This window comes from Mastomys coucha, unplaced genomic scaffold (assembly GCF_008632895.1).
Source record: "Mastomys coucha isolate ucsf_1 unplaced genomic scaffold, UCSF_Mcou_1 pScaffold14, whole genome shotgun sequence".
Classification (NCBI taxonomy): Eukaryota; Metazoa; Chordata; class Mammalia; order Rodentia; family Muridae; genus Mastomys; species Mastomys coucha.
In genome coordinates, this window is record NW_022196896.1 from 67,327,204 (window position 1) to 67,346,654 (window position 19,451).

Below are 19,451 nucleotides of genomic sequence, written 5' to 3' on the forward strand. Positions count from 1 at the left end.
AAATCCGGCACACACTTACATCAGAGGCAAGATCACGTAGAACATAGCTCAGTTCATATGGAGCAATACCAGTGCTCTGAGATAGCACTCAAAACCCGGCATGCCCAAACGCTCAGCTTTTATGTACTTTTGATGGTTAGAAGTGAGACAGAGACGTGAAGGATGAGGAAAACAAACAGAAAACAGGAGGAGGCGGAGAGTAGGTAGAGAAGTAGATGCAGATGAAGAGGAGGAGGAGGGTAAGAGAGGTTGGTGTGAGTGGAAGCAAGAACTGCTAAGCAGCTCCAGAGGTGTTACCTTTCAAACACCACGGACATGCAGACACTCGGCATGCTTCGACCATAGGGGTCGGGAACATTCCAACTGTAACAGAACTCACCAGTGGCTATGGCCCAGTAAATGTCTGATCCATTCAGTAACTCACCACATGCTATGGGAGAATACACCTGGGACCCAGGAACTTGAAGCAGAATCCGAAATGGAGCAACCCGTGCGCTGGAATCCAGCACTGCGTCCAGAGCACCCACAAGGCGACCTTAAAGGAGACAGGAGAAAGGACACTTGTGAGAGGGCAGACCAGACCAGGCCAGGCAGCCAGCACACACCCATCTACTCCATGCTTAGAGCTGTTGTGGTTTGAATGAGAATGGGTCCCTCTCTTAGCGTGGTTTCTATTGCTGTGATGAAACACCATGATCAAAAACAACTTGGAGAGGAAAGAGTTAATCTGGTTTATACTTCACATCACAGTCCATCATTGAAGGAATTCAGGACAGGAACTAGAAGCAGGGCAGGGGCCTGGACATGGGAGCTGATACAGAGGCCATGGAAGCATGCTGCCTACTGGCTTGCTCTCTCACTATTATCTTCTCCTGGGCTGCCTCCATTGTGCTGAGCCTCAACTGCTCTCCATGACCCCTTTAATTCTGAGCCTCCAACTGCTAACTGGGCTGCATCTTCACCCATAGCCTTTCCTGGCCTCTCATAGTGCCAAGCCTAAGCTGTTCTTCATGGCCCACTTCACTTTGTACACATCTGGAACATAGTGCCTGTGTGTGACTCTCAGGAAACACTTCCCAGAAGATTTCACCTCAATGATCCTGGCCTCTTCTTAATTGCTGCTAGCATCTCAGCCCCAGCTGACCAGCATCCAGTGTCCCAGCAGAGCAAAGGTTTCACTTTAGTGGCTCTGGTCTCTTGTTAATCACAGCCAATTCTTCAGCTCCAGCTGACCTGACACGACAGACTCTCCACAGAAAAGGCCCGATAGAGTCTTTGCTTCCCTCTGAAGCGTCACGAGCCAGGCCTCCACCCTCTGCATGTCTCTCGACATTCTTTATCTTCCTACCTCCTACAGGACAGCTCACTATGCTTTGAACAGTGGCTCTTCTCATCCAAAGTTCCAAAGTCCTTTCACAGTCCCCATAGGTTTGAATTCTTGGTCATGCTGGCAGAACTGTTTGGGAAGGATTAGAAGGTGTGGCTTTGACTGGGGATGGGCTTTGAAGTTTCAAAAGCTTACATCATTCCCTGTTAGCTCTCTTTGCCTTCTACTTGTAGATAAGGATGCAAGCTCTCAGCTACCACTCCAGCACCATGCCTGACTGCCTGCTGCCCTGTCCCAACTCTCATGGTCATGAACTCTAACCCCCCAGAACTATAAGCCCCTAATAAACACTTCTATAAGTTGCCTTGTCCATGGCATCTTACCACAGCAACTCCTTGATTCTCATGAGAGACAGCCCCACCCATTTCACCAGCATCTGGAGCCTACAGGCATCAGCTATGCCAATAAAACCCAGGAAACAAGAGGAGCATTCCTCAAATTAGATCTTCATTAAAACGGCAATACCATTTCAAGCTGTGTGACTTAAAGTTGCTTGAACTTGTGTGTAGATGGTCCCCTGATTTGAAATGGATTAACTACCTTGAAAAAATAATTGAGAAAATTACATAAATTAACATGTCTGTTACTTCAAGTGCTGCCTGTACTATAAAAGGCACTGTATATGTAATGTTCTTGTTACTACTTTGTCATGAGCCTCAGAAATATGCTGAGGGAGGAAAAATCATCAAGCCCTTCACAGATTGTGGACACATGTGCACATGTGTGTGTGTGTGTATGTGAGTGTATGTGTTTATGTATACATGTGTGTCTATGTGTGTATGTATGTGTATATGTATATGTACATGTGTCTACACACATATATGTATACATATATAGACATGTATGTGATATATACATATACAAACACATAAATGACAAAACACATTGTATATAGATATATACACACATACATGACATATACATATATACACATACATGATATATACATATGTGTATACAGATATGTGATATATACATATAAACATGCATACATGATATATACATATATATATACATACACACACAGACATATACACGGCACAAAGGAGTGATTGTTTCTCCACTGTGATGGATGTGCCCTGTGCTGAAGGCAGACAATTGCATCTGCTCCCACCTAATCGTCCATCCCCACATGGGAACCAGCCTGAGGGACTCTTACTGACTACACAACCCACTGCACATCTGGCTCAGCAGCACAACCCATGGGAGAGCACCACTCATGAGCTTGGGGCTGGCTGGATGCTGGAGCTGCCGGCTACTGTCTAATATCCCATGAGGCTTTTACCACATATCCAGTGGAAGATTCAAATTCAAGCTTGAAGTAAACTCCTAGGTCAACCACACCATACAGAGAAAAAATAAAAAAACCCAAGTCCAACTCTCAGATGCGGGGACCTATCTGCACTGTAATGGGTTCAGTTCAGAGTCACGTGATGGATTTAGCCATTGTCTGTGGCATCTAGAAACTCTGACTTTCATGCCCTTGACAGTTTTGAAGATCACTGGCTCGTTTTCAGTAGTATGCCCCACAGTTTCAGTTTGCCTGAGGTAGCTATCAGTCTCTGATGATGATCATAGTGGTTACAAATGTCCATTCCATCACATGCTATCAGAGGAAGGATCTCAACTCCTTCCTGGTAATGTTTCCTTCCTCACATGCTTAGTCACATGATTAAAGGTCTGACAGTTTGGGACTGGAGAGTGGCTTGCTGGTTAAGATCGCCTGCTGCTCTGTCCTGAGGAATGGAGTCTGAGCACTGGGTGACCCTTAAATGCTGGAAACTGAAGCCCTCACCTGGCCTCTGCTGGTACCTTCCTTCACAGGTGTGCATATGTGCACATACACACATAAATAAAAACTGGTTAAAGCAGGCTGTTTAAAGCTGTCAGCTTCTGCATTCTGACGGTATTCGGTATCCTGTCTTCCTCTGTAATGAACAAGCCTCCTGCAGACAAACTATAAATCCCGAAATCCTCAGCTTCTCAGCTTATTTACATCAGCATGGCCTCATCGTGCGTCCTGCTTCCAAACCTGGGTTATAATCTACCACCACCCACTTTACTTGGACACTCATACTATCCCAGTGAGCCCCTTCTAGCAAGTGTCTGTGACCTTCCAGCATGGCTTCATTGCTCTTTCTATTCTGTTGCACAATAAATGTACCATCTCTGCTCCCAGCCTGGCACTAGTCATTTTTCCCAAGTAGTTCTTTTTTCTTTATTGAGGTACTACATTTAAAAACCAGTCAGATGTGCTCACACCAGGATCTCAGTAGGGAAAGCTAGAGACTATGTCTATGAGGGCTGGAAAGCTGGTTAGGAGCTCTGGCTGCTCTTGACAGAAGAGACCAGGGTTCAGTTCCCATGGCAGCTTACAACAGCCCATAACTCCAGGTCTGCAATATTCAGAGCTCTCTTCTGGCTGCTACAGGTACTGCAATGTGGTGCACATAGATGCAAGCAAAACAACCATGCACATTAAAAATATTTTCTTTTAATATATATGCGTGTGTGTGTGTATATATATATGTATATGTATATATACATATATATATATATATATATATATATGATTATAAATCCAGGCATAGTGGCACATTTTTTAATCCTAGCACCTAGGAAGCAGAAGCAGACAGAACTCTGTGAGTTAGAAGCCAGCCTGGTTGGTCTACATAGTGAGTTTTAGGACAGCCAGAGCTACAAAGTGAGACCTTGTCTTGAAAAACAAACAAGCAAACAAACACACACATACACCACACACACACTTTATACATATGTGTGTATATATGTAGATATATACATATGTATGATTATATATACACAAAGATATGTGCTGTGTATATGTGTATATATATATATATGCATAGGCATACATATACTTACATAATATGTGCATATATATTTATGTACACATGTATATATACATTTAACATTTCTATTTGTATTCATACACACACACATATATATATATATATATATACATACATGTATGTATATATATACATATTTTTTTTGATGAGCTTTATATTGGTACTTCATATTACAATCTACTATATCAGTATTCTTTCCACAAAATTTGCAACTTGCAACTGCATCAAACACAACACTGAGAAAGTCCTTTTGAGCAAGGTCAGTGTATCCTCTAAATAACCATTTCCCTGCCTCAGCCTTCTAAGTAAGGATGACTCGCCAAGCCTGGCTTTCATTACTTTTAGCCAGCTTACTTATCAATCAATCTTGTTGTAAACAAGATAACCTCCCTGGCAGATGCCCTCTCCTGACCCTATCCAGCCTCCAACTATCCTATGAGCTCCTTGTTCTGCCCAACTCAGTGACCTCCTCAGGAGAAGGATAAAGAGCATGGGCCCTTACACCCAGGATTCCTCAGGCTACTTAGAAACCACACCTCCTTCCTGGGTGCTCCCATAGTCCAGGTGGCTGAGCAGCTGTCCTCAGGACAGGGCCTTTCCTGAGAGGAAATTTAATCAGCAGCTGCTAAGCGGGAGGGCTAAAGGCGTATTTGCAAAAGACTACTGATAGAACACGTTTGCCTAGCAAAAGTGGGATAGGGTGGTGACAGAGAAGCTGAGGAGAATTAGAAAGGGTCTAAATGCTTCCCACCTACCCTGCCTGTACCCTTGGCATTTCCAAGACTGATATAGAACCCACAGGAAACTTCATTTTTTGTTTGATTGGCAGTGCTGGAGACTAAATCCATACTGTATACATGTTAGGCAAGCACTTACCACCAAGCTATCACCCCAGCCTCCTGAGGAACGCAAGGAATCATGGAAATAAGGCTGGAGGAGAGCTGAGCAGCAGCTCAGAGCAGCCACTTTCTACTTTTCTAGCAGGGATTCTTTTGGCTGGGAAGAGTGGTTATTTCCCTCTATAAGATTCAGGTGCTTTTGAAAGGTCAGGATGTCTTACATGGACCCAGCCCCTTCAGCTAGTGGGAAAAGCTGTGTGCTGAAAGCCACAGGGGACTTCCACTCTCCACAGAGCCTGGGAGTTCTCTCATTCACACACAACAACACTGAGCAGCCTGGGAGTGGGGACTTTTCCTCAACTCGCCAAAGAGCTGAGGGAGGTCACAGGTCAGACCACAACCCTGAAATCTAGAGACACTAGGAGAATCCAGTCACAAGTGCAGTAGATTTCCCCGGTCTGACGCCAGGACAACTGAGCAGTAATGCTGGTAACCGTGGAGTGTGGTCTGCATGCATGAAAGAAAAATCCCAAGACTACAGTCTTCAGGGAACCCCCTAACCTGCCTGGGCTTTAATGTCAGGCAACCAGGCTGGGAAGGTGAAGAGTAAGGATTTGCAATGGCCTCTGGGAATTCTCCATCAAGGAGGAGTTCCATGGAGGAGTGGCCACTGCCTTATCCAAGCTACACTGTCTGAGACTAGCATGGCCTGGCTTTTCTGTCCCCAAAGGCAGAAAGAGGATAACCAAGGAACACATACGAAGGTCACAGGCCCATCATGTCTGCAATTTACTGGCATGATCACATAACCCTCACCTTCCTGGTTACTGACCAACTCCCCAAAGTTCCTAGTTCAGTGATGGTGGATAAGAATGCTGACTCAGACCATCTGAAAAATCCTTAAAGGAGCTCAAAGGCAAAGGGCGTCGGAGAGATCTGAAAGCCCTGGTATCACGTTTCCGTGGTGGTGTGGTATATAGTATATGTCTATGGTAGACACAGCTATAGCCAACCTTGAAACACGGTGCCAAATGCAGCTAGATGACCATCCCCTTGGTTCCTAGTTACCCAGCGCAGTACCAATTGGCTCACATAACCATGTCTGTTGGTAGGTAAGAATCAAACCTTCTTGGACGTAAATCACAGCCAATGAGATATAGAAGTGATACAGGGTATGCTGTTATAGACGGCAGGTTTGTAATAATTGCATTTAACAGGTTAACCCTTCCCACAGGAAGGCAAGAGCACAGTAAATTTAAGTAGAGAGAGGAAAACTCTTAAGAAAGGATTTAAAAGCCAACTTGCAAATCCACACCCAGACAGATTATCCTTTAAAACGGAAAGAACTGCATAAGGCATTGTGGCCTGTAATCCGATCTGGTAGGGACCCAAGCTCATGAGAAAGAAAACACTACCAGCCAGCCCTCAAATGTACACCCAGTGAAACCTTTCTTTTTTTCTTTTCTTTTTAAGATTTATTTATTTATTTTTATTTTATGTGTACGAGTACACTGTACACTGTAGCTGTACAAATGGCCATGAGCTATCATGTGGCTGCTGGGAACTGAACTCAGAACCTCTGCTCGCTCCGGCCCTGCTCGCTCTGGCGTAATTCACTGTAGCTGTCTTCAGACACACCAGAAGAGGGTATCAGATCTCATCACGGATGGTTGTAAGCCACCATGTGGTTGCTGGGATCCAAACTCAAGGACCCTCCGAAAAGTAGTCAGTACCCTTACCCGCTGAGCCATCTTGCCAGGCCCCAAAATCTTTCTTAAAACTGAGAGAACTTGGCACAACCATGCATGCCAGTCATCCAGCACTTGGGCACAGGCAAGAGAACACAAACTGGAGGCCAGCCTGGCATATACAGCAAGAGTCGGTCTGGAAAATAATAATAATATTAATTTTTTTTTTATAATCCTGGAGGGAGCTGAAGAGATGGATCAGCAGTAAAGGAACTGCTGCTTTTCCAGAGGACCCAAGTTCAGATCCCAGCACCCACTTGGAGGCTCACAACCATCTGTAACTCCAGTCCCAGGGGATCTGACACCCTCTTCTGGCCTCTGGGAGCACTGCACATATGAGGTGTACTGGCATGCATGCAAGCAAAACACTCACACACATAAAATAATACTTTTTTTAATATATATCCTAAAAGAGAAATACTTGTCTTTAAACAAAAATCAGGAAACAGATTCCCAGCTAACCAACCTGCAAGATTTCTTTAGGGAAAGAGAGACTCCTATGGATCGAAAACTAGACTTTGCCCAGGAAAAGAAATTAGTGAGAAAAGCAAACAAATGGGCTCATACATGGCATTCAGTTAAAATCAGAAAAGGGTTTGAAATAGGATAAAAGTAGTGGGAAGTTAAAAAAGGTTAGAAATTACCTCTACTACATCACCTTATGACTTTACATGGTTTTTGTACAAATACAACAACTAAAAGTGACTCTTCTTTTTTTTTCCCAGTATGTATTTTTTAAATGACAAATCTTGTGTTGTAAGCAACTAAGACTCATACCGAATAAGGTTAAAAGTAAGAAAATAGCACCTGAACACCCAAGCTTATTTTATTTTAAGATAGGGTCTCACGTGGCCCAGGCTCACCTCAACCTCACTGGATTTGTCCAGAATGACCTTAAGCCCACAATTCTCGTCCTTCTACCTCCCAGGTATTGAGGATCTGGGCTGCATGCCACCATATCCCGCTTAATGTTTACTAATACACTATGCACAATAGATAAGACACGTTCATCAACAGGAGAGTGGATTTTAATATGTGGCATATACACCATATACACAAAATAAAGTTTTATTTAGCCATAAAATCAACTTATGACTTTACTTGGTTTGGGTCTAAATACACCAACTAAAAGTGATTTTGAAAGCCATAAGGAGCTAAGTGGTGATGGTGCATGCCTTTAATCCCAGCAGGCAAATCCCTGTGAGTTTGAGTCCAGCCTGGTCTACAGAGTGAGTTCCAGGATAGCTAGCACTATTCAGACAAAACCTATCATGAAACAGAACAAAACAAAACAAACAAAACCAACAAACATAAAGAACAAAACCTTGCCATTTGCAGAATGGATGGAACCCAAGATCATTGTTGAGCAAAGTAAGCCAGGATCATCAAAGCAAGTGCATGCATGTGTACATGAGCATGTGTGTGTGTGTGTGGGATGCACCTGTGTGCATGTGTATGTGCATGCATGTCTGTGCATGTGTGTGTGCATGGCTGTACAAGCACCATGTGTTTGTATATGTGTATGTGAGTGCACATGTGTTTGTATATATGTGTGTGTACATGTGTATCTATGTGCATGTATGTGTGTGTATATGTGTGCATGTTTATGTGTGTGTGTATGTGTGTGTGTGTGTGTGTGTAGGATTCTATTTGAGAAATAGGATAGGAAGGAAGAGGACCAGGGGGTAAACTGAGTAAATAAATTTTAGACAAAACAGATTTCATAACAGAAATGGTTAAAGAGTGGCATTACGAAATGCTAGCGGAGCAGATCCTGAAGGACCGTACAGTAACCATTAACACACACACACACACCTGATGGGGCATCTATATATTTTTGACAACAGTGGTAAACTGTGGGGGAAAGAGATGAGACCTGTATCCTAGTTGGAGGCATCAATGCCCATCTTCTAGTAACTTGCAGAGCAAGCTTGCACACAGCTAGTGAGTCCACAGCTTCCTGAAGCAGTATTAAGTCAACTGAATCTAATCTGCTTATCAAATCCTTCGTCAGCACCAGCCGGTGCATCTCAAGTTCACAGTGATGTGTACCAAGGACCTAACAGCAATGCCATCTGAAAGGATTCGAGATGGTGAGATTATACCCTTGTGCAACAGCAGAGGTAAACCAGACGCCGAGGAACAGAGAGCAAGCTGTGAAATCCCCCAAAATTTAGAAATTAGACAACTTCAAGAAACATACGTCAAATAAAAACCCTCAAGAGAATTTTTAAAAGTATTTTAACTACATGTAAGTAAAATTTTACAAATTAGACCAGTGTGTAATTGCCTTCTGCTTAGAGGGAAATTAGAACACCAGGCTCATGTGTTAGGACAGTAAAAACACCCGGAATCAATATCCTAAGCCAGTGCACTAGAAAATGGAAGGACAATCTCATCCTAATGCAAAAAAAAAAAAAAATCAGAGAGAAAAATCAATAAAAGCTAAAAGATAGGGAAGAAAATAACAGTAAAAGATCACTAAAAATTGTTAAAGCCCTACTTAGATCCAGGGGGAAAAAAGAAGAAAAAGACAAGTAACCAATATTATAAAGGGAGGAGAGGCAGGGACACAGCCGTGTCTGCCAGCCTGATAAAGGCCTGGGTTCTGATCCCCAGCATGGCACAAGCCAGGTATGAGGTTTCAAACCTAAATAATCCCTGCACTTCATAGGTGGAGGCAGGTCAAAGTCCCAGGTCATGTGTGGGTGAGGCGGTGTCCACGATGCTGAGACCCTCCTGGGAGGAAGGGGTTAGAATTAATGACTATAACGGCATAACAGTAAATAACCTTACACTTCTAAATTCAGCAACTTACACAAAATGACACGCTCCTTTAAGGAAATGAACCAGTGAAACTCATAAGGAGAGGTGCGGCATTTGAACAAACCTGTATCTAGTGAAGAAACCGAATCAACAGAGGGTCTGAAAAACTACGCAGCTCAGATGTGCTCATGGTAAATACTGTTCGACCTTAAGGGGCAACGATGACATTCTCTACGATCTCCTTCAGTAAATACTTGTGTAGTGTGCATTCTACTGTGATAGCGAACCCTGCATTCCTGAAACAATCAAATCAATAAAACTCCCAGAAAAAAAAAAAAACTGTCCTATGCAAAAACTCCTCAACAGAACATTAACAAAAAACAAACAAACGCACACACAAAAAAACAAGTCCAACACTTATATAAAATGAATTAAACTCCATAGGCAACTGCGACTCACTCGATATACATTAGAAAATATGTATCATTAAGGTAAAAGTCTTGTGTCAATTGGTACAGAAGGAGGATCTGGAAAAAAAAACCTAACATTCATGATTAGTTTAAACAAAACCAACCATCTAGGACTTAGGAATCTCTGTAACTTGGAAATCTCTCTCAACACAAACAGAGCCCCTATAGTCATCAAGCTCAGTGGCAAGAAACTGAAACACAGTTCCTACAAATAACGAGGAATGTGGCAAGGATGCCTTCTCACGCCACGCCCACTCACACCGTACTGAAAGTCCTAACTGGCGAAGCCAAGTGAAAAGGGAAATAAGATATGCCAGAGAGGGAAGAGAAAATAAAGCCTGGTTCGCAAATGACATGCTTGTTCAACAACACCCAGCGTATCTTAGGGGACCAATAACCCAAAGTATAGTCACGGCAAGACACCATGTCACCTATGACAGAAACGGCTCTGCTGTGTGCCAGGAATGAATACGAGGCTCTGAGGGAAAACAACAACAACAACAAAAGCCACTCTGGGTGATAGTAAAAGGTATGAGCTGGGTGCAAGCTGGACTACTAGGCACAGATCCACGTGCATAAGATGCAAAGTGCCAGTGGAGAGCAGAGAAATTTAAGTGAAAGATTCTGTGCTATTTCGGGGGTGGCACCTCCCAGTTTTATCTGTAGATGCAATTTGACACCATTAAAAACCCCAGCATGCTATTTATAAACACTGACAACTGATTGTAACATTGGAAGGAAAACACAAAGGTCTACAAGAGACTCAAGATGATTCACAGTCGGATGGTAGGGCAGAGCTATGATGATCGAATGTCACACAGGTCTAAGGGGGGAAACAGACCCCACTGATGCCATCAATCATCCATTTGACCTTTGACAGGGAACAAAGGCCACTTAATGGGAAAAGAACCTTCAGCAACCGGTGCTTAACTGAAAGAATTAACACAGACAACAGACTTTACATCATTCACAAAAATTAACTCAATTAGCCTACTTACAGTCTGAAGCATGAAGTGTAAGCCATATAGGTTCCAGAAAAAAATACAGAGAACACATCGACAGCCATGACTGTGAGCAATCCTCACTCATTTTTAAGAACCTACAATCTTAACTGTACAAGAGATTTGTGAACTAACTCACTGAGGTGAGCATGAACTGTATTCATGTATAACTGGAAATAAATGGAGAAGAAACACAAAGAATGCATGCATGCATTATGTATGCATGTAAGTATGTATGCATGCATGTATGTGCTCCATGGGGTATGTGTGTGTGTGTGTGTATATATATGTATATCTCCATGAGGTATGTATGTATGAATGTATGTGATCCATGGGGTATGTATGTATGTATATATGCATGTATATATGTATGTATGTATGTATGTATTATGTGTTCCATGGGGTATGTGTGTATGTATGTGCTCCATGGGGTATGTATATGCATGCATATGTGTATATATGTGCTCCATGGGGTATGTTTATGTATGTGTGCTCCATGGGGTATGTATGTATGTATGCATGTATGTATGTATGTATGTATGTATGTATGTGCTCCATGGGGCATGGCTTACCAGTCCTGGTACTACTACACGTAGCTGCTAGAAATGAAACACCAAGGAAGAGAACAGCAGAGCGAGCACCCTTGTCCATGCCAAAGCAGAAGTTTCTAGGGAGGGAAAAAGGAAGGCAGACTGATCAACATGGGAGGAGGTGACTGACAAGCACGGATCCTGTTTGACTGTCTACAGACACAGACGACTGCCACACTGGTTATAGTCAAAGGAATGCCTACGCACCTAATTATACAGCACTGTCTCTGGACATAGCCCCAAGGATACTTCTAGAAGAAACTGGTGTTTCAATCCATGGATTGACTAAAGAAGATCTGCCCTCAACCTAGGAGGGCAATGTCCAGTCATCTGAGGGCCCACACAGAACAGAGAAACATAAGTAAAAAAAAAAAAAAAAAAAAAAGTGACTCCTGCCTTTTCCAGCTGGGGCCTCCTCCTATTGCACTAGGATTCCTGAGCCTGAGAGGCTCCAGCCTTGAGACTCCCAGACTTACTCCAGCGCACCTCACCCCAGGCCTCCAGCTACATCATCAGTTTCTCTAGTTTTTCAACTGATAGTTCACTGGCCTGTGCTGCAAGTGCTCAGCCTTCACAACTGCACTCACAAGTCCTGTGATAAACATTTGAATACATCCCTCCGTGAGGAAAACAATGAAAGGTTTTCATCAAGGCAGAGCTGAACCCACAGAACTTACTTACCCATTTATAAGCAAGTCTATGGTACAAAAAGCAAGCTCAGCCAACAGCAGGGACACACCTCTGAACAGGAAAACAGAGAGGCAATGGTATAGTAAGAGCCTCAGGCAAGTCTTCAGAAGAGAGCCAGAAAAGGCCCCACTCTTAGAGCTGGAGAGAGGACCCAGCAGCTAGGAGCAGGTACAGCTGTTGCAGGGAGGGAAAAAGGAAGGCAAACTGATCAACATAGGAGGAGGTGACTGAGGAATTCAGTTCCAGCAACCACACCAGAGAGCTGACCTTAGCCTATAACTCTAGTGCCAACCCCCTCCTCTGGCCACCACCTGTACTCCCATGAGCACACACATATTTACACACACACACACACACACACACACACACACACTCATTCAATCTCATGAGTGCACACATGTAATTCAGAGGTGACAGTTCTCTGTACTTCCCTAAAGTCCATCCAGAGCAACAGGCTGTGTCAATAAAAGTTGATAGTTTTGATGTTATGATTTTATGTTAATCATAAAGCATATATATATATATCATAATATATCATAAAACATATATACATGTATGTACATAATAAAACTTAGGATATGGAAGGCTTATAGACTAAGGATAAACTGTGTTTTAAGCCAAGTATCAATACAAAAGTTTTTGTTTATAAAGTAAAGCAAGACAAATAAACAACAAAACTTGCACTGTGAACTATGACAATTGCTCTTGAAAAAAGGAAGTATTTTGATGTAGACTTGGCACAGCCCATACATAGCATGCCTCGGATCCATGGTGGTGAACTTCTCAGGGCTTGTCACGTGAGCTCCCAGCATACTTACAGACTGCCCTGTTATACAGTACTTCCCTCCAAGATTAAAACTGCCCAATTTGGGGGGAACTCCTTAAGGCACAGGAAGTACTAAACCTGCGGGTACCAACCCCATTGGGGGCTGAATGACCCTTTTATAGAGGGTCACCTAAGACCATTGGAAAATAGTTATATTACAATCCATAACCATGGCAATTTTACTGAAGTAGCAACTGTGAAGAAGCTGAGGTTGGGGGCTTGGGGGGCAGTCACCACAGCATAAGGAACTGTATTAAAGGGTCACAGCATTGGGAAGTTGAGAACCACTGCTCTAAAGTGAACTGAAACAGTAATGATTGATGACGATGACGATGATAATGATGATGATAGCATCAGAATTGTTCACAGACAGCCAGAAGCTGTTTAACAGCCAACTTCTGAACTCAGCAATGATGTCATCCCTGGGCAACAGGACCCGGCTGAGTCCGTTGCCATGGCACTCCCTGCGCATGTGCTACCTGCATCACCTGTGTGACACCTGGGTTACCTATGTCAGAGCCCAGATAAAAGACACTGACCCTGACCCATAGCTTACTCACTCGCTCATGTGTGTGCTTCCTCCCTCTCTCTCTCTTCCTTACTTCTTTCCCTCACCACCCCCCTTCAAGGGTGCTTCTGTCAATAAAGACCTCTCACATGAGAACTGTGCTGGCTTGGCGTGATCTGTCCAGGAATACGCCACCTCATCTAACAATAATAATAATAATGATTATTATTATATAATCCATCATACAAGAAAGCACCTTAAACTCATAAAGTAAACAACTGGGCTTCAGAAACTCCCTGAAACTGACCACGCTCACGAGGCCCTTCCTTCACCAAGCTTATATAAGTGGAAAGGGCAGCTGAGGGACACTCACAGACAAGACATATCCAGCGGCCTAGATGGGGCCAACTGAGCTATCAGGAAGGGTCACTCTCCACCCTGGTGAGCTGCCTGCAGTGCGCTCAACGTTTCCAGGCTCCACGAGCTGTCACCCATGCTGGGGTGGGCCTCTGGTGATGCGGCTGTCTTGAGTCATTTCTCCTCCTATAGGTGACCCCTCACCCATATTTCTGTAAATAACCCCACCATAAAACTCACTAGTTCACTAAGTTGGATGTGGTGGGATCCTTACTCTTCGGTCTGTTACAGGCTCCCTATCTGGGGTGGGTAGGCTTTTGTCCCCCAGGGACAGTGTCGTTCAACGCCTCCAAAGCAAATGCTGGCACTGCACATCTCACCCACTGCACGTGCCCTACACAGGTAGGACACCCATCCTGTTACTCTGTGCCTTTTCCAATATTTAGACATAACACTAGGTTACAGCTACACGTAGTTTCCAGTACAGTAGCATGTTTGTAGCCTGGGAGCAGTAAGTTACAGCATTTACCATACATACACAAAAGTAATAGTGCCCGAGTGTGTTAAGTGTGCTCCAGTGTTAGAGAATAGCAGCAGCAGCAGCGTATCTCTTACAACACACCCCATTGTTGCATAACACATAGCCCAGTATGTGCAAACATCCTCCCTGCGGCTTCATCTGCAGATCACTGACACCATTGCTTAGAGAAATACAACACTGAGCACAGTGGCATTCTCTTGTAATTGTAGGGCTTGGGATGCTGGTGCAGGAGGATTGCCTCATTGCTGCAGTTCAAGGCCAGCTGGACTGCACAGTAAGCTACAGGCCACCATCTTATGTTCTTAAAACAATGTCTAGATATGTGTACATACAAGTGTTAATATGTGTACACATATCCCCTAGATCCAGAATTGGTGAGTAGGCACGCATCTTCCTGATCTGGTTTCTGGTACCTCTTTCCAATAAAATAAGCTGTTGCCAAAATTACTGGGTCTGTGCCCAAGAATGGAGAAAATGTTCCTTCCGGAATTATGGCAGGAGATAGTCTAGATGTGCCTGGAGTATTCCGTAGTTCCTGGCATTATAGAAGCACTAAACACCACACACACACACACACACACACACACACACACACACACACATACACACACCACACACACATACACATACCACACACAAATACACACACCACATAGACACTCACACTTTCACACCCACCCACTCACACACACAGCACACACACATAGGCATACACACACTCATATTCACTCATACACACTCACACACATGTGCCACATATACACACCACATATACTTTCACACATTTACACACACTCATACACACATACACACTTACACATATACATGCATATACACTCACACTCACACTCACACTTACACATACCACAATTCACATACAACATACACACACACACATACACATGCATGCGTGCACACACACACATACAAACACCACATATATATTCATACATTCACACACTCACACATATACATATACACAAATTCACATACACATGTATTCATTCACACTTACCACACACATTCATACACAACACACACACAGTAACACACATGCACACATGTACACCAACAATATAGAAAGTAGGGCAACCCTACAGCTGAGAAACGGGACAAGCTCTGTGATGACACCATCAGTGACATCATGCTGCCTGTGTACAGTGCTGCTATGAAGAGATAGGAAGGTACTTGACTTCTGTGGTCTTCTGCCCAAATGCCAATCATTCAGTCTATGTGCTATGAGAAAACCATTCCATAAATCCCAACTGAAGGATATTCCAAGAACACATAATCAGTCATCTTATGGCTATCAAAGTCAGGAAAGGTTCAGGAAGCCAAATGTTACCCCGAATGGGATTCTGAAACAGAAAGGCCTAGGGAAATTCAAACAAACTTACTACCACAGTTGCATAGAGTAGAGATCTAACAGGCCAGCCTCCATCTTCGAGGTGCCAGCATCCACCTTTGAGGCCAGCATGGACCTCTTTTGAACCTCCTGCCTTTGTGAGAGTCCTCTTTCAGGACTTTGTATCAGCTCCTTGGCACACCACTTACTTCACCTGGCAAGGCCCTGCTTTGTGTTCATACCAGGCCGCCAGGGAAATTAACTGCCTATTTAGGGTCAGCTGATCTGCAACCTTTACGATATAACATAACATACACAAGGACTGGAGCCGCTGTTCTGCTTACTGATGTAATACACCAGTGTCAGTTCATAAGCAACAGGCATACTGTACCATCAGTCACAGGAGAAACTGGGATTGGGGTAGCAAGAGCTCTGGGTTACCATGACAACCGTTTCAGTAACTCCACAGCTGTTTTAAACCTGATAAGGAAACTCAGGCCAGCCAATGGCCATGAAGAGACATAAGTATGACTAGAGCCACTTGAAACTCATGGCCAGAGCAGGAGCCATGCCAGGCAGCCAGAGCACTCAGCATACAGCCTCCAAATGGGACCAAACCACAGAGAAGATGCAAAGGAGGCAAGGTGATGTCAGTGCAGAGACACAGAGGCTCTGAAAGGGCAAATTGGAAACTTTTCTTCAGTCGGCTAATTTTTCGGAGTCTGAATGGCAAAGGGATACTTTCAAAGGCACAAGAGAAAGACTTCTATAACTCCAAAGGAGTCAGATGCAAAGGCTTGGTCTTCAAATGCTTTGTATTCAAATGCTGAACTCTGTAACCCAAGGTCTGGTTGTTCCAAGAGGAGCAGATCCTCACGTATACCAGCCATAGTTCTATGAACCTTGCTCCCCAGGTGTGTACACAGCAGTGTGCACACACAGTAACTTTAGAACACCAACATCTTACACACTGTGTTTCCCATCCAAGTACCACTTGGTTAATGAAGATGCCTACAGCCTGTAGCTGGGCAGAAGAGAGGTAGGCAGGGCTTCGGGTCCCAGGTTTGGGGGTCTGAGGCAGGGACCATGAAGAGGAAGAAGAAAGAGAAGGAAGAAGGAAGAAGGACAAAGCCCATGGGGTGTGTGGACTGTAAGGGCATGGCCATGAGGGCCAGCCTGTTGAAATAGGAGTGGCCCAGATGGAACATGGCAAGTGACAGGGAAGTTAGACAAAATAGCATAGAGGGTTGATACCTGGCCAGTTCTAGTACTTTAAGGTTTATTATAAACATAAAGGTTTTGTGTCTTTTATTTGGGAACTAAATGAGCTAAGGTAGGGTAGAAACCCCCATATAATATTGACCACAACAGTCAAAAACAAGTACTTGGGAGGCTGAGGCAGGAGAAGAGGAGTGAGTCCAAAGCCAGAATTCATAAGTAGAGCCAGCATAAAGCAGAGCTCTAACGCACAACCCCTGACCGTGGCGTGCACACACAGTAACTTTAGGACACTAACACCCTACACATGGTGTGCTTCCCCTCTAGCCCTCACAGGCACCACTTTACAAATGGGATGAAACAACTGAGGAGCAGGAAGTGTCAGGGGCCTAGGACTGGCCCTGACTGCTGGACCCACAGGCCAGTCTGTCCTGACAGGCATAGACTGTTTAAAGACAAGGCGACGAAGCTATGGGTGGTGTAGAGGCACACATCTGCAATCCTAGAACTTACACAGTGGAGGGAAGAGGGCCAAGAGTTCGAGGCCAGCATGGAAGCTTGGAATATTTGAGACTCTGGTTTTTTAAAAGATGCATAAATGGTCTGGAGAGTCCTCTGGTCTATAGAGGACCAGAGTTTGGTCCCCAGCACCCACATCAGGTGGTTGCCAATCATCAGTAACTCCAGCTCCAGGAGAATCCCAATACCTCAGGCTTCATTCACCTGCATTCATGTGCACAAACCCACATACAAATACATAAAAACAAAAAACAAAAAAAACCCAGAGATAACGATTTAGGATAACAATCCTAAAACCAACATGCACAAATTAACAACTGTTCTTTAGGGGACCTCAGAGCAGGGCAGCTTGTGGGGTGCAGGGTGGTTTCCCCTCAGCAGAGGCTCCAAATGGCTCTGTCTGGCACTGCGGGGAAAATCCTCCTGGCATTCCAGTGAGCAAAACACTCCTATTTTTAGGCTCTTAGAATAACAACTCTGGCTGAGAGCGATGTCGGATGACAGCTTGTATAATGAGAATCCAAGGAAGGGCTTACTAAGAACTCACTGAGGGTGCCATCGTCCTTTGAACCCTGTTGGATCCGGATGCTCTGGGATCAGGCTTCAGATGACATGGGACCAACTGGGACACGAGGAGGAACCATCCCATGGCTTTTTAGCTTTCGTGATCTCAGTGTTGGGCCTTGAATTTAACACAGGCACTGTGATAATGTTCTCTGCTCTTACCAAAATTAGCCCCACAGTGAGACAACCCCCTTTCTAATGGAGACATTCACCACCCCCTTTACCCCCACACAAAGCATTTCAATAAAGCCTGAAGTCTTTTTTTTTTTTTAGTATTTTTTTATGCCTTAGTCTTTTTTTAGTTTTTTTTTTCCCCCTTTGTATTAAACAAAGTGGGTCTCTAATGGCTTTGGGCTCAAGACACAATCTGAGCACACATGGAAAAGTCTATCCTCATAACCTAACCCTGAGTGAAGAGATTCCTGTCCTTATGGTTCCTTTGACAGCAACCGTCAAAGTATGTTCATTGGGTATTACAGCACCATGGGGGGAAACCCAAGCTGGGTCTGTCTTCCTATTAGGCTGTTTGGTTCAGCTGTTGTGGCTGTGAGCTGTGTTTGAGGGTATAGAAGAAAAGAAAACTCAAGAACCAGGTGAGCTAGGGGTAGCTAGCCACTTATCTTCATGCATAGGGTCCTGGGTTCAAGGCCTAACATGAACACAGACCATGAGAATGGGAAAGAATGTTAAATTCATTAGTCACAAATAATCAAAAAGATCTCGTAGCTGGCCAGGTAGTGGTGGCTCATGCCTTTAATCCCAGCACTCTGGAGGCAGAGGCAGGCAGATCTCTGTGAGTTTGAGGACAGACTGGTTTACAGACTGAGGTCAGGGACAGCCAGGGCTTGACAGAGAAACAATGTTACACAAAACAAGCAAACAAACAAAAGATCTCACAGCCATCTACCCGCCCCCAAAAGCAGTTCCTCATAACTAACTCATAAAAGTATTAGGGGAAAGATTAGGATCTTTCACGGGCGGATCCTTCCTACTCTAAGTGACAGCCCACACCCAAACGCTAAACTTTGAGCACTTTTCCAAAAACGTTCTATATAACTCCACATCCCTTTGGATGTGAACCTTTATGTTCCAGCCAAGTCTCCCCTAAACCAAGAGGTGCAGCGTTTTGTTCATTGACAGCAGCAGGCTACTCAGGCAAAGCCACCAGGTGGTAATCAGTTCACACCCAACAGCCTAGCAACAGCCACCAAA

The 19,451-nt window shown here is 44.1% G+C and overlaps 1 protein-coding gene across 1 annotated transcript in view; it reads right to left on the reverse strand.

The window, feature by feature from the left end:
• Tbc1d8 (TBC1 domain family member 8) overlaps positions 1-19,451 on the reverse strand; it is a 115,646-nt gene that overhangs the window by 58,573 nt on the left and 37,622 nt on the right. The window contains exon 2 of the mRNA XM_031367289.1: positions 425-535. Within this exon, the coding sequence (XP_031223149.1) occupies positions 425-535 (111 nt within the window). The remainder of the gene's footprint in view (positions 1-424; positions 536-19,451) is intronic.